The following is a 15,284-nucleotide window of genomic DNA, read 5'->3' as shown; positions in this document are numbered from 1 at the left end:
TCGTTGCTCTACCTACCTATAACCGTTTTAAGGAAGCAATGCATGTGATCTGTCGGGACCCTGGGGACTTGTGGAAACTGTGTGGTGATTTCTTTTGAACTTGTAGTCCTTTAACATCTTTGGACTATTTTTACTGTGCCCTTAGTCTGTTTTTTTTAAATCAATTATGCTATTGTTTGCACTGTTGTAACTATATGTTGTAACTATGTGGTTTTGTGCAGGTCTTGTAGCTTTAGTTTTTGGTTTTGTTTGTCTGATGGATTTGGAGCTCCTTTCCGGGGAATGCGCTAAGACGGTAGCGCGATATTAATACGCAGCAGCCTCTCTGGGCTCTGGATTGGGGATTGCCAAACGTTATGTGGATTTTCTAATGTAGTCTCTTTTGTCATATGCTTTTGTGATATTCTGGAGGAATGTTGTCTCATTTTTTTTAACTGCATTGCATTTGTGGTTTCTAAATGACAATACACTGAATCTGAATGTGTTCTTCAGCAGTACCCCGGGCCCTTCCATTCAATGCAAAAGTCTTACCTATCTTGGATGGACGGAAGGAAAATGAAGGGGTTATGAGAGGGGGAAGGGTTAGATTGATCTCAGAGTAGGTTAAAGGGTCAGCACATTGTGGGCCAAAGGGCCAATACTGTGTAGTACTATTCTGTGTTCTTTGATTTATCTTTTCAAAATGTAAACGCTCTGCACTTAACTGAATTAAACTCCATTTGCCATTCCTCAGCCTACCTACCCAATCGATCAAAATCCCACGGTAATTCTGGATTGTCCTCTTCATTCTCTACGGTGCCACCTATTTTGTTGTCATCTGCAAACCCATTAATCTCGTATGTTCAAATCCAAATTGTTGACATGGGTGATCAATGACAGTGGTCCCACGTCTGTGCCCTGTGGGATACTACTAGACGTGGACATCCACTCTGAGAACTATCCCTCAGTCATCACTCTCTGCTAACCACCATCCAGGCAATTCTTTGAAATAGTGATGCAGGATTTTTTTCCCCAGAGCAGAACGCCTTTGGTTTAAGGTCTCAGCCTAAAGACAGCATTTCCATTGGTGCAACACTCTCCTAGTATTAACCTCAAAGTTTGTGCAGAACCTGAGACACTACACTGAGCCACACTGATGAATTAACATTTCAGGCTTGGAACCAAAGTGGTTAAATTCCTGGTCTGCTGATCTGCAGACTTGTTCCCATTCCAGTGAACCTGAACCACTGATGCCTTTATTTAACCTGTAAGTGGTAAATGCTTAGGGGCCATGCAGTGTTATTCCATTCGGCTCATTTCTTGAGATGAGTCACCGCAAGGAATTTAAATTGACATAATTAAATAAATCAGGAATAAAAAGCAAATGTCAAGAAATGTCAGCAAAAGAAAATGAAAACCATAGTTGTTGTAAAACCCGTCTGGTTCACTTTGAATCATGGAGTCATAGAACAGTGCAACATGGAAAAGGACCTTTGGCCCATCTCATCTACACCAATCCTATCTACGCTAGTCCCATTGCTCAGATTTGGTCCTCATCCCTCTAGCTATTCCTGTCCGTGTACTTGTGGCAATGCTCTCTATGTAAATATACTCAGTGGTGAAGTCTTTTCCTGTTGTAGACTGGGCTGTATCCACCACTTCCTGTTGTCTTTTGTCCACAACTGTCCCTCCTCTCTCAGCATGTTCATGTGCCTATCTAAGAGTCTTCCAAATGTCTATAGCATATATAGCACTCTTTCCACACCCCAGCCTGTCTCTGTGTGAAAACAAAACGTGCCCTACACATCTGCTTTGAACTTACTTCCTCCACCTTTCCTCCTCCTCTTTCTCCCTCCCCCCCTCTCTCTCCCTCCCTCCCTCCCTCTCCCTCCCCCCCCCCCCCTTTACGTGTATGCATGCTCTCTGATGTTAAACATTATTTCCCTGGAGCTGTTTACCCTATCTATCACCTTCTATCAGGTCTCCTCTCCGTTTCTGTCATGCCAGAGAAAACAATCTAATTTTGTCAAATCTCTCCTATATGGCCCATGCCCTCCATTGCGGGCAGCAATCTGGTAAATCCATTCTGCACCCTCTCCAAAGCCTTCGTATCCTTACTGTGATGCTGCTTAACAAGTTCCATGCTTGAAGTACGTGGTTTAAGAAGAGGGATAAACTAGGTGGCTCTGGTAGAAGGATGGGAAAAGGGGTGAATGGTCTGTAATTACGGTGCAGTGCTCACCATTACTTTCCTCTTTCTTTGCAGTGTATCAAGACCTACGACTCTGACTGGCACCTCATACACTACAGATATGAGGACTACTCAGGAGACTTCAGGAAGCTGCCAAAGTGAGTGGGTTGCTTTCTTGCTGATGCACTGCCTCTCCTGTGAAGTGAAACCTTTCTAGTCTAGAAGTAATTTCTCGTCTTCAGAGCTGTGACCAGCAGTTGTAACGAGTTGATCACCCGAGTGTCTTGTCGATTTTGTGGATGCATAGTTCCTGAACACCGACGGGGGGTAATTCTTGGGATCGTGTGTCATTGAAGGTTGGGGCAGCATCCAAGCTGGAGTCAGTGCTGCACCCAGGTGTTCCCTCGGCAAAGGATGTGCTTGACCATTCATGGACTCAAGATCTTGGACTAGACGTATTTTTTATGTGACTGTATTTTACTGATACCTCATATGTGTGGTATATGTCTTGTGCTGTGTATGACTGTTGATACTGTCTTTTACATCTTGACCGTGGAGTAATGCTGTTTCTTTAGGTTGTATTTATCGGTATTCATGTATGGCTGAACGACAATTAAACCAACAGGATAGCAGCCATCTCATTGATTAGCAGAGCCAATGCAATTCTGTTTCTATTTCATGTATGTTACTATTACACTGAATTTTTGAAGTACTAATGCCGTTAATTTGCAGAGTTTTGTTTAATGTTCCCATATCTGGCACTGAATGTGACTGGTTTTAGCTGTCTGTGGCTTTTGCACTTCATTCTGCATTGTTATTGATTAACCTTGTTCTATCTCAAAGCACTGTTTAATGTCTGTATGAACGGTATGCAAGACAAATTTTTTTCGCTATCTCAGTAGATTGGAAAATAATAAATCAAATCCAATTCCAGTTCTTCATATTGTTGTCCATTTCCATTCCTCTCTCAACTAATTCACTGCTGAAACCCCACTGCCATTGTTCCCCTTGTCTCACTGACCCTGCCTTGACTTCCATTTGTGTATTGTACTGAATTTAAAAATCAGACCCAGACACAATCCTTAAACAGTGACTCTGTTTTTCTTCTCTCTCCTGATGCCTTCTGGCCTGCTAACAACAGCATTTTCTGCTTCCATTTCTGATTTCCTTGGACCTGACAGTGTGAAGTTCCAGAGCCTCGGCCTCAGTACTTCAGACTTTTCATGGTGTTTTGGTGCTGTATCCTTCTCTGGTTTTAAACGCAGTTGTCTCTTTGTATATCCTGAATTTAATTTCCCCTACTGGCAACAGTTCCATCAGCTGCCTGGGCTCCAAGTTCTACAATCATCTTTGCCTGTCTTGTTAAGCCATTCCTTAAAACCAGGCTCCTAGTCTCTCATCCCAGTCCGGTGTCACATATTTATTTTGTTCTAATGCTTCCTTGTATCACCTTTTGGATATTCCACGATGTTAGTGATTCTAGATGATTTCTTATTAACCAGTTTGTGGGAACCATCAGACCATAAGACATGGCAGCAGAATTAGGCCATTCAGCCCATCGAGTCTGCTGTGCCATTCCATCATGGCTGATCCCGGATCCTACTCAACCCCATGCACCTTCCTTCTCACCATATCCTTTGATGCTCTGACTGATCAGGGAACAATCAACTTATGCGTTAAATATACGCACGGACTTGGCCTCCACCGCAGTCCGTGGCAGAGCATTCCACAGATACACCACTCTGGCTAAAAAAAATTCCTCCTTACCTCTGTTCTAAAGGGTCACCCTCAATTCCATTTTTTTTTGCATATTTGTGGCCATGTTCTGCACATTGCCTTAAGAATGTTGTTTTGGTTGCAAAGCACCTGCAGTGACACCCAATCCTGAAAGGTGATATAGAAATGCAGATTTTTTCAGGCAGTGACTGCTTTATGTTTCAGACTGGGTCTGAGTCTTTGATGCAAACTTTGTATTTTTTCTCTCTCTCCTGACAGCAAAGCTCCAAAGCCGGAGAAGCTTCCCGTCCACGTGTTTGAAGTTGATGAGGATGTTGACAAAGACGAGGTGATTATCACTGTCTCTCTGATGTGAATTGGGTTGGGAGCCTACGCTTCCTGTTATTCCTAAAGCTGTTTCTGGTTTCAGTGAGCAGCTGTGTCCTAGCTGTTCAGTCACTCGTTTCTGGAAGTGAGGGCATGTATTTGGGGTAAGGTCCTGACCACTTGTGCCGAGGTGGGACTTATACCTTGAGAGGATGTACTTGGGATGGGACTTCCTCCTTGTGGGTATGTATTTGGGGTAAGGTCCTGACCATTAGTGTCAAGATGGGACTTGTATGTTGTGGGCATACATGTTCCATCACCAGTGCACTCTACGTACTGAGGGAATAGAGGGTTACTGATATCGGGAGGCTGAGTGGACAGGTTTGATGATCAGCCATGATGTTACTGAATAACAAAGTTGGAAGAAAGGCCTTCTCCCTCTTCTTGTGTCCTTACATTCAACAGAAACAATAGGTAGCAAGCTTGCTCAATCGGGACCAACTCTCACTAGAGTCACCCGTCAGATTTTTTTTGCTTCATCATCCGGCCCCCCCTCCCAAGATGGAGTGTATGATCAGATGGGCAAGTGGTCTGGAGTCTTAAAAAATTAGCATAATGTTGGCCCGATACAACCCCTAGTGTCCACGAATCATTCCTTGAATCTGTACTGCCAACAGGATTAAAGTTGAGCTTTCGTGTGCGGGGGACTGTGGAATGGAACCGAGTAGCTCTCCACCAGAGGGCCAGTGAAATGAATATCTCTCCAGAGCTGCAGGAGTCTCTGATTATGTTGTGGAAGTCAAAAAAAGAGAAGAGATAAATTGATAATAGTATAGCTTTATTTGTCATTTGCAACGAAAAATGGAAGGTTTTTTCCAGTGAGGATTGCGCTGAGCTGCCTGCAAGTGTTGCCATGTTTCCCGCACCAGCGTAGCAAGCCCACAACTCGGTCTCTCTAACCGTACGCCTTTGGAACGTGGGAGGAAGCCGGGGCGCCCAGAGAAAATCCGTGCAGACAGCGGTGGGAATTGCCACTGGTGCTGTGAACCACTGCCCTGCCGTGCCACTGTGCTGTGGAGTCGTAGAGCAACACATCAGAGATACAGGATCTCCAGCGCAAGTCCATGCCGACACAGCTAGTCCCAGTTCCCCGCGTTTGGCCTGTACCCCTCGAAGCCCCGCCCCCTGCTGTTGGATGCAGTAATGCTACTGCAGCAGAGCGAAGCCTTGGGATTAACTGTTGGATCCTCAGACATGTAAGGAAAGCCCAAGATAAATGACTCACATAAATTCCCACTTAATTTCATACAGTTTTGGATCCCATATTGCAGGATATAAATCAGTTAAGGAAGTTTCTTAAGCGGTCAGCCCTTGGCTCTGTACTTGATTTATTTATTGATATACAGTGTGGAATAGGCCCTTCCAGCCCCTTGAGCAGATTTAACCCTAGCCTAATCATGGGACAATTTACAATGACCTATTGACCTACCAACCATTGCAGCTTTGGACTGTGGGAGGAAACCGGAGCACCCGGAGGAAACTCCTTATGGACAGTGGCGGGAATTGAACCCAGGTCGCTGGTACTGTAAAGCATTGTGCTGACCACTGCACTACCGTGCCATTGTTTAGTTCTGTTTGAGATTTGCTTCCTGTATTCAGTGTAATCCACTCAACGCATTTTGTGATTTGAACAATTAGAATTGACAGTGCTTTAAGGTCCTTGCCAGTTATTTCACAGGTATGTTTTGAATCAAACATGTTCAATGTCCTCTGGCATTTATATATATATATATCAGGACACAGACATGGGCGCCACAGTAGAGTAGAGGTTAGTGCAACACTGTTACAGCTCAGGGCGTCTAGAGTCCGGAGCTCAATTCCGAAACGCCATCTGTAAGGAGTCTGTACATCCTCCCCATGGAATGTGTGGGTTTTCTCCCGGTGCTCTGGTTTCCTCCCACAGTCCAAAGACCTACTGGTTAGGAGGTTAATTGGTCAATGTAAATAGTCCCGTGATTAGGGCTAGGGTTAAATGGGGGAGGGGGGTTGCTGGGCAGCATGACTCAAAGGGCCAGAAGAGCCTATTTGGTGCTGTATTGCAAAAAATAAATAAATAGATAGATAGATAAATATTTAAATAAATAAATACACATGGAATGGTAACTATACAAGTTCCTGGTGAGACCACCGAGAATAGTTCTGGGCACCACTCCTTAGCAATATATTGGCAATTCAGTGTCAATTCATGGAATGACGACTGGACACGAAGGGTTACATCACATCAATGTCATAAGGACTAATTTTTCGACTCTACCGCACCACCCAAGACCCTTCTTCTTCCGCTGTCCATCGGTTTCAGTGTTGATTGAGGCCTGGGCAAGGTTGTATGGGAGACCGACAGTTGCCCATGCTGCAAGTCTCCCCTCTCCACACCACTGATGTTGTCCAAGGGAAGGGCATTAGGACCCATACAGCTTGGCACCGGTGCCATCGCTGAGCAATGTGTGGTTAAATGCCTCGCTCAAGGACACAACACGCTGCCTCAGCTGAGGCTTGAACCAGTGACCTTCAGATCACAGGACCAACACCTTAACCACTTGGCCACGCACCAACACCCCAAGATCCATCTCCTTCATGATAGGCCAAGATGGCTTTCTCCTCCAATAATAACCTTAACTTGAATTTGATAAGGGTGAGGGTGATTTAGTGATTTTAGGATAAGGCAGGTGGGGTGAATTTCATATCTCAGTAGCTCCAACTTTGCATGTTGTTGTATCTGAGTGAGATTCATTGTTTGATTGTGATGATTGTGTTCTGGCGTGAGGTTAACAACTGGATTTACAGGAGTTTGGAATGCAGTATTTCACTTATTCTACTGACAAGGAGCTTGCCTTAGATCTTAAGTATGTGAAACGATTGTGAATGGGGACTGATGGAGTTGCTTCTTTGTGATACAGGATACAGCATCCCTTGGATCACAGAAGGGAGGGATCACAAAACAAGGATGGCTGCACAAGGGCAACATGAACAGTGCAATCAGTGTGACCATGCGGGTAAGACTCAAAAATCCAGGATTGTTTAATGTCATTACCTGTGTACAAGTACAAAGGAGAGCAAAATAATTGTCACTCTGGCTCCGATGCAGCCCCAAAAAAATCACACAATAAGATAAAGGCCCAATAATAATAAAAAACCAATAAATATATGTAAATATATGAGATAGATTGATTGTATGTCCATAAAGTGACACTAGGCACAGGAGTGTCTGTACATTTTAGCTCTCTGTTTTAAGTTGTAATGGACCTTTCACATGGTTCTGGATTTGACCTTGGCAAGCAGCATTAAATAAATCAGCTGAGTAGCTTCATGGAAATATTGACTAGCTGGTAACTAGGTTTTGCAAAGATTTCTATTCCAGTATAGTTTTTGATAAATTTGGTTTTCTTGTGAGTGTTGTTTCTGTAATGCCGTGTGCCTGTGATTCTGCTGCAAGCAAGCTTTTCATTGCACCTGCGTACGTATGCAGATGACGGTAAACTCACCACGAGTTGGGGAGTAGCATTCTGATATTTCCCCTGTGACTGGTTGTCATCACTTCAGCTTACTATGCATGTGCTGGCTGTTTCAGTCCCCACACCGCGTCAGTTAGACTGCATTATCTGTAGAACGACTCTGGACAGGTTGATGCTGTGTCAATGAATGTCTCTTTCACCATACAGCACTGGGCGGTTGTGGAGATGCAACATCCTCTCCAGATCAATTACATCAAAACCCCACTCCTTCTTTGGGTTGGAATCTTCCATAACAGCTTTCTGGCAGAGTCCTGATGCAGGGCTTTGGCCTGAAATGTTGACAGTTCCTTTCCTTTCCCAGATTCTGCTTGACCCACTGAGTTTCTCCAGCAAATTGCTTGTTGCTTCAGATTCCAGCATCTAAAATCCCGTGCATCTCCCTTAGCATTTTCTGTGTTTAAATCCAGTCCCCTCTCACTCTTCTCCACTCCAGCAGATGCAAGCTGAGCCTGCACTGCTTTTTCCTCAAAAGACAACTGACTCAGTCCAGTTATCAGATGAGTGAAATTTCTCTAAACTGCTTCTAGTGCATTCTTGGATGAACTATTGACAAAATGTTACCTTTCCCAGTTATTGTTGCCTAAATAATCTCTCTCAAATTATAGACACAGATCTACACTTTGTGCAATCTGCAGTCTCTCATCCTTCTGGTGATGAGCTTCATTTTTCCTGCCAAAGTGTCCAGCTCCCTCCTTCCCACATTTATCATCCATTTGCCACATCTTTGCGTATTCACTCAAAGTGTCGAAATCTCCTTGTTGCTTCCTCATGTACTCTTCACGGCCAGTTGGGGCTGAGGGGCAAAGTGGATCAGCCATGGTGAAATGGCGGAGCAGACTCGTTGGACCAGGTGGCCTAATTCTGCTCCTACAGTAGATCTTATGGTCTTGGTTCTCCTGCAAAACAGGGCTGGATTAAATAGTGGAATGTGATTGTGGGGAGATGGGAATGAAGAGAGGGGGAATGGATGAGTGGGGAGCTGGGGGGGGGGGAGTGGAACAGTGAGAAAGCTATTAAAGAGATGTGAGGTGATCGGTGGGGGGGGTGTGCATGGAGTGGTGCAGAGGGAGGTGAGTGTGGTGAGGTGGAATGGGCTGGAATGTAGGATGGAGGTTAGTGTACTCTGTCGGAGACAATGACCGACTCCCTTGGCTGTGAGATTGGGTTGGTCTGGGTCAGGATGGGAGCTGCTGACCTGCGTGAGACAAAGCGTCTGATCGTGGTTGCCTGCTGCGTCAGTGCACGGTTGCAGGACGTGTGCGTCTTGAGTACCTCCCTCCGACTCAGACGCTGCACTTCAGAACTTCCTTCTCCTCAAGCACCCCCACTACCTCACTCTGCCCGGTTTGATGGCGTAACGCCATAAAATACAGGAATAGAATTAAGCCATTCAGCCAAGGTTATTTTTCTCCAACCCATTCTCCCAACTGTAACCCTTAACCCCCTTATAAATCAAGAACGCATCAAGATCTGCTTTAAGTATACCCAGTGACCTGGCCTGCACAGCCATCTGTGGCAACAAATTCCACTAATTCACCACCCGCTGGCTGATGAAATTCCTCCTCATCTTTGTCCCTTTACTGTGATTGAGACCTCCGATCCTACTAATGTTCTCCATATCCACTCTATCCAGCCTTTTCAGTATCCAGCGAGCTTCCCTGAAACTCCTCCACATTCACCTGAACTCCATTGGGTACAGGCCCAGAGACATCAAACTCTCCTCTCCTGGAATAATCTTTGTGAACCATTCCCTGGTTCGGTGTTCAGGTCCCTGGGTGTAAAAGAAACCTGTGGCACTTGAGGCTGTCCCAGGGCTCTTTCCAGGCAGTGAGGCACCTTAGATGGGTGGTCAGTTTAATGGGAAAACTGACAGCCAGGTCGTGCAGAGCAAACTCCCTCAAGCAGCTTTGTGATAATGAGCAGATAGTCTGTTTTTGAGTGCACATTGTTGGCTGTGGGATTATTACTGGCCAGTGGCCATCTTGAACAGTGCATTGGGACCCTGTGCCCACATGAGAGGACAGGGGTAAAGATCCCCTTCGGTGTGGCTGTCCCTCCACTGCTCTCGACATACTTGCCAAGGTTTTAATATTCTGGTTTCTGAAGTTTACCTTGAACTAACGGAGATGGGAGTAGACTCTCACATGGTGGCTTGGATAGTGGACTACTTGACAGATAGACCTCAGTATGTGCGGTTGGGAGACTGTAGGTCTGACACGGTGGTCAGCAGCACAGGAGCGCCGCAGGGGACCGTACTCTCTCCGGTCCTGTTCACCCTGTACACATCAGACTTCCAGTATAACTCGGAGTCCTGCCATGTGCAGAAGTTCGCTGATGACACGGCCATAGTGGGGTGTGTCAGGAATGGACAGGAGGAAGAGTATAGGAAACTGATACAGGACTTTGTGATATGGTGCAACTCAAACTACCTGCGTCTCAATATCACCAAGACCAAGGAGATGGTGGTGGACTTTAGGAGATCTAGGCCTCATATGGAGCCAGTGATCATTAATGGAGAATGTGTGGAGCAGGTTAAGACCTACAAGTATCTGGGAGTGCAGTTAGACGAGAAGCTAGACTGGACTGCCAACACAGATGCCTTGTGCAGGAAGGCACAGAGTCGACTGTACTTCCTTAGAAGGTTGGCGTCATTCAATGTTTGTAGTGAGATGCTGAAGATGTTCTATAGGTCAGTTGTGGAGAGCGCCCTCTTCTTTGTGGTGGCGTGTTGGGGAGGCAGCATTAAGAAGAGGGACGCATCATGTCTTAATAAGCTGGTAAGGAAGGCGGGCTCTGTCGTGGGCACAGAACTGGAGAGTATGACATTGGTAGCAGAGCGAAGGGCGCTGAGTAGGCTACGGTCAATCATGGAAAACCCTGAACATCCTCTACATAGCACCATCCAGAGACAGAGAAGCAGTTTCAGCGACAGGTTGCTATCGATGCAATGCTCCTCAGACAGGATGAAGAGATCATTACTCCCCAATGCCATTCGGCTTTACAATTCAACCACCAGGGGTAAGATATGTTAAAGTGCCGGGGTTAGGACTGAGCTTAAGTTACCATTCAATGTATTTTAGTAAACTATTTAAGAACTTTTTAAAAGCTATTTATTAATGCTTTTTGAGAGGGTGATTTTAGATGCATATCATATTATACTGAGTTAAGTATTGTATGTAATTAGTTTTGCTACAATAAGTGTATGGGACATTGGAAAAAAATGTTGAATTTCCCCATGGGGATGAATAAAGTATCTATCTATCTATCTATCTTGAACCCACAATCTTCATAATCAGAGCTCGACCCCCTGAGAAAATGCCATGTCTGTTAATTTTCACTAGTTGGCAGTAAATTCTGAACACAACATAAATGTTTGTCTTCCACTCTGTGGCTCTGCTTCTGTCTCCTCAGTCATTCAAGAGGCGATTCTTCCACCTGACTCAGCTCGGTGATGGCTCCTACATTCTCAATTTCTACAAAGACGAGAAAATCTCCAAGGAACCAAAGGGCTCGATCTTCCTAGATTCGTGCATGGGCGTGGTGCAGGTAGGAGAGCACGCGTTTTAACGGAAGCGTTGCTGCTGATTTCAGTGAGGGTCGCGGCTGTAATGAGCTGGAGATGGTGAAACCCAAGTAGCTACCGGCAGGTTTCCTGTTTACTGCCTCGAACTACAGGGGAAAGCAGAACGCAACAGTCTGGCTCTTGTTTCTGCTCAGATTGCTTGCCAATTCTAAACAGCCAGCACAGAGATCTTATATAAACTGCACTGTAAATGCAGTAGACAGAACTCTCCAAACTGGAGCCTGTAGTTTTGAGGAGAAGTGCTGATCTAGTGTGCTCTGAGTGAAGGGCTTACTTTTTTTTCTCCATTATTTGTGAGATCACTTGTACATTGATCACACAAATAACAAACTACTTGTAGATACAAAAGCCTGAAAGCATGTCCCACCAGGCTCAAGGACAGCTTCTATGCTGCGATGTAAGATAATCGAATGGTTCCCTAGTATGCTCTAATGGACTCTTTACCTCACTATCAACCTTGTTCTGACCTTGCACCTTATTGTCTACAATTTATCTGTACCTTACTCTTTATTCCTTATTACCTTGTTCTACCTCGATGCACCGTATAATGAATTGATCTTTGTGAATGGTATAGAAGACAAATTTTTCACTCTGTCTTAGTACAGGTGACGATAATTAAAATGTTATATTGACTACAAGAATGCACGTTCTCATCCACATAGAGGATAATGCTAAAAAGTCCTACAATAGTTACTTTTTGGTTATCATTTTTGTTTGTCCTTTTCGTTCTGCTTCCTGTCCCCCTTCCCTCCATTCCCAATCCCTACGGCTGCTTCTACTTCAGCACCCTCCACAAAGCTACCTGGGACTCATCCATTATCTTGCTCAAGTATGTTGACCAAGACCCCCAGCCCAGTCACTGGGTCCTTCCCTCTGGCCATTGTCTAAATTTGTACCTCATGACAAGATCCAAGCTCGTCATTGTATTTGGTTCTAGGATGTGAATTTAACCTCAAGTGTGTCCCTATTGCTTCCATTCCCTTCACTTTACCTGATCTGTTATTGTCCCAGCTCTTTGTTATTTCTTGAACTTAGGCGTCTTTGGCAAAGCCTGATTGTTCCTCAGAAGGTAGTGAGACAATCATGTGGTGGAGATCCTTGGTGCTGTAGGATCACAAGTTCCAGGACTCAGATCCAATAATAATGAAGGAATTGTGATGTACTTCTCGGGTGGAATGTTGTCCAAGTTGGAACAGAACCTGCAGCTGGAGGTGTCGTACTGTGCTGGCTGCCCTCGTCCTTCTCAGTATTGTGGGTTGGGGCATGCCCTTGTGGTCGTCAGAGCAAGTAATTTGAAAATGATGCATGCTGCAGCCACTGTGTATTTATGGTGCAGGAAGTGAGTGTTCAGGGTGGTGTAGGATGTCCATTATGTGGGCTGGTTTGACCTGGAATTTGGCAAGCCTGTTGCTTGAGCGGCATTTACTCTGACACATGGAGAGTACGCCCGCACGATCCTGACTTGAGCCTTGCAGATGGTGCGTGGACCATGCAGTGTCAGGAGGGGTGGGACTTGCTGCAAGGCACCAAGCCTTTGACCTACTCATAGGGAACAGAAGCAGGAACAGAAATAGGCCGTTCAGCCCAACAGCTCTGTCCTGTTACTAGTCCGCATACTAGTCCTGTTTGCTAGCATTTTGCCCAAAACCTACTAAGCCTTGCCATGTTAGTGCTGGTATGTGTGGAAACACTTACGGGCTGCCCCCAGCACATCCTTTGGTTGTGTTGGTTGTTAATGCAAATGATGCAATTTTACTGTATGTTTCCATGTACGTGTGACAAATAAAATGAATCTGAGCTTTATTCCCCCCCCCCCCCCCGGATGCTGCCTGACTTGCTGAGTTCCTTCGGCATTTTGTGAGTGTTGCTCAGTTTATCACTGCATTGAAGAATCAAAAAGCAGTCTTTCTGTTTTACAGAACAGCAGAATACGGAGATATGCCTTTGAACTGAAGATGCAAGACAAGAGCAGTTACCTGCTGGCGGCTGACAGTGACCTGGAAATGGAGGAGTGGATTGGGTCCCTGAATAAAATCCTCCAAAGTACTTTCGAGGCTGCTATGCAAGAGAGGAGGAACGGTGACTCGTTGGAGAGTGAGTTTGAATTCAGTCCTGTTTCCCTGATCTGACCGATTTCCTGATAATATCCTATTATCATTGTCATTAGGATATGAAATTTGTTATTTTGCTGCAGCAGCACAGTGCAAAGATGTAAGGTAGCTATAATCTATAAAATAAGTAAATAGAGTTAAAAAAGAACAAGGTAGTGTTCATGGCTTCACACACAAAATGCTGGAGGAAGTCAGCAGGCTGTGGAAAAGAGTGAACAGTCGACGTTTTGGGCCAAGACCCTGCCGAAGGGTCATTTCCATAGAGGGTATATCCTGAGTGTCATTAATGATGAATACTGCCTTCTTGAGTCACCACCTCTTGGAGGGTAGTGGCCTGTTGGAGCTGGCTGAGCCTCCATCTCTCTGCAGTCTGTTGTGGTCCTGGTCATTGGAGCCGCCATACCAGGCGCTGATGTAACCGGTCAGAAAGCGGGCAGACTTGGCCGGTAAAACTCTGCCAGTCTTCTGCTGTGTCACAGTGTGCTCACTTCATCTGTGGTGCTTGTTTGAAGAAAGAATGGCAAAGAGGTTTTTCCTTCTGAGATGCTGTGACGGGTATGGTGGATGTACGTGTGTGTACCTATGTGTTATACATTTTTTTGCCTGTGTTGGGGGATGTGTGTGTGTGAGAGTGAACCAGTACCTCTCTATTTCCCTCACCATGACTGCTGAGCTGAACTCCAGAACATAGCCCTGGACCTGCTGGGGGAATTTACGGGCTGGAGTTGTATTTCCTGGAGGTAGAAAGCTAAGGAAGTGATTTAGTTGAAGACTTAAGAATGATGGCTGGATCTGACCAGCCCCTTCTCTCTGCCTCTCAGGGGGCGTGTGTGATCGCAGGTGCGTCTCACAGCTCTGCGGTTGCAACATGTGTCACAAATGGTACAGGAGAGCAGACCAGAACTCTGGTGGCTGGACCACCCCCACTGTCAGGACAACACCCACGGTCAAAGTCCTTCCCACTAATAACATTTAACAATAATTTGTTTTAAACCCATTGTTACGTACCCTGTAACTGGGTTGTCAACCAGCAGAAATGGAACACTCGTTGGAGTCTGTAATTACTAGAAACTAATGAAGTTCATTAGTAAATTAAGTAATACAGTACACTAAATGCAAGGATATAAATGTAACAGGTTAGCAATGATAATATACACATATACACAGAAATATGGGAATAGGAATCAGCCAAGCTCTATCGAAGTGTAGGGGTAAATGATCAGTCTTCAAGTGAAGCAGAGTTCAGTTCAGTTTAGAGTAGTTCGAGGTAGTTGTGGTACCGTTGGAGAGAGAGAGAGTGAGAGATACAGCTGAAATTTCAGGCAAACCTTCTGTTGTCTTCTTGTCCCATTGTGGTCACCGACTGTGACCCCTCCGTTCCAGATGCGACCATTCTTCCGTGGTGAACCCGTCACCCAGCCAAGGGTGGACACACAACAGGTCCCCACCGGTCGTACCTTTACACCCTGTGAACCTCTGACCGATTCCTGCGAATCGGTCCTCCAAACTCCCACCAACTTGTGGGGGTACAATGCTCTCTCCAGTGTCTCGTGGCGTGTCTGCCTGTGTCTTAGCAAACCCGCTATTTTATCCCCCCCCTGATGGGGTATCACCATCAACGAGCAGTTCAGGTTCAAAGCGAATGTCCGTGGCAGTATCAGTGCAAAGACGCCATAATACTGAATTATGTGTGTCTCTCTCTCTCGTTATCTCTCTCTCGTTAGCATCTTGGATGGCTCTCTTTTATCTCTCTCTTATTAGCAGCATCCATTCTGCAGCTCTGCTTGGCTTCACACATATGGCTT

General features: G+C 45.4%; 1 protein-coding gene across 1 annotated transcript in view; it reads left to right on the top strand.

Moving 5' to 3' along the window:
• Nucleotides 1–15,284, top strand: part of dock9b (dedicator of cytokinesis 9b) — a 187,635-nt gene that overhangs the window by 99,365 nt on the left and 72,986 nt on the right. The window contains exons 4-8 of the mRNA XM_073028593.1: nucleotides 2,246–2,328; nucleotides 4,166–4,235; nucleotides 7,171–7,266; nucleotides 11,197–11,331; nucleotides 13,288–13,462. Coding sequence (XP_072884694.1) covers nucleotides 2,246–2,328; nucleotides 4,166–4,235; nucleotides 7,171–7,266; nucleotides 11,197–11,331; nucleotides 13,288–13,462 — 559 coding nt within the window. The remainder of the gene's footprint in view (nucleotides 1–2,245; nucleotides 2,329–4,165; nucleotides 4,236–7,170; nucleotides 7,267–11,196; nucleotides 11,332–13,287; nucleotides 13,463–15,284) is intronic.

The sequence above is a fragment of the Hemitrygon akajei genome, chromosome 2 (assembly GCF_048418815.1).
Source record: "Hemitrygon akajei chromosome 2, sHemAka1.3, whole genome shotgun sequence".
Classification (NCBI taxonomy): domain Eukaryota; kingdom Metazoa; phylum Chordata; class Chondrichthyes; order Myliobatiformes; family Dasyatidae; genus Hemitrygon; species Hemitrygon akajei.
Note: the sequence above shows the minus strand (reverse complement) of the source record. Positions and strands in the feature narration are given on the sequence as shown.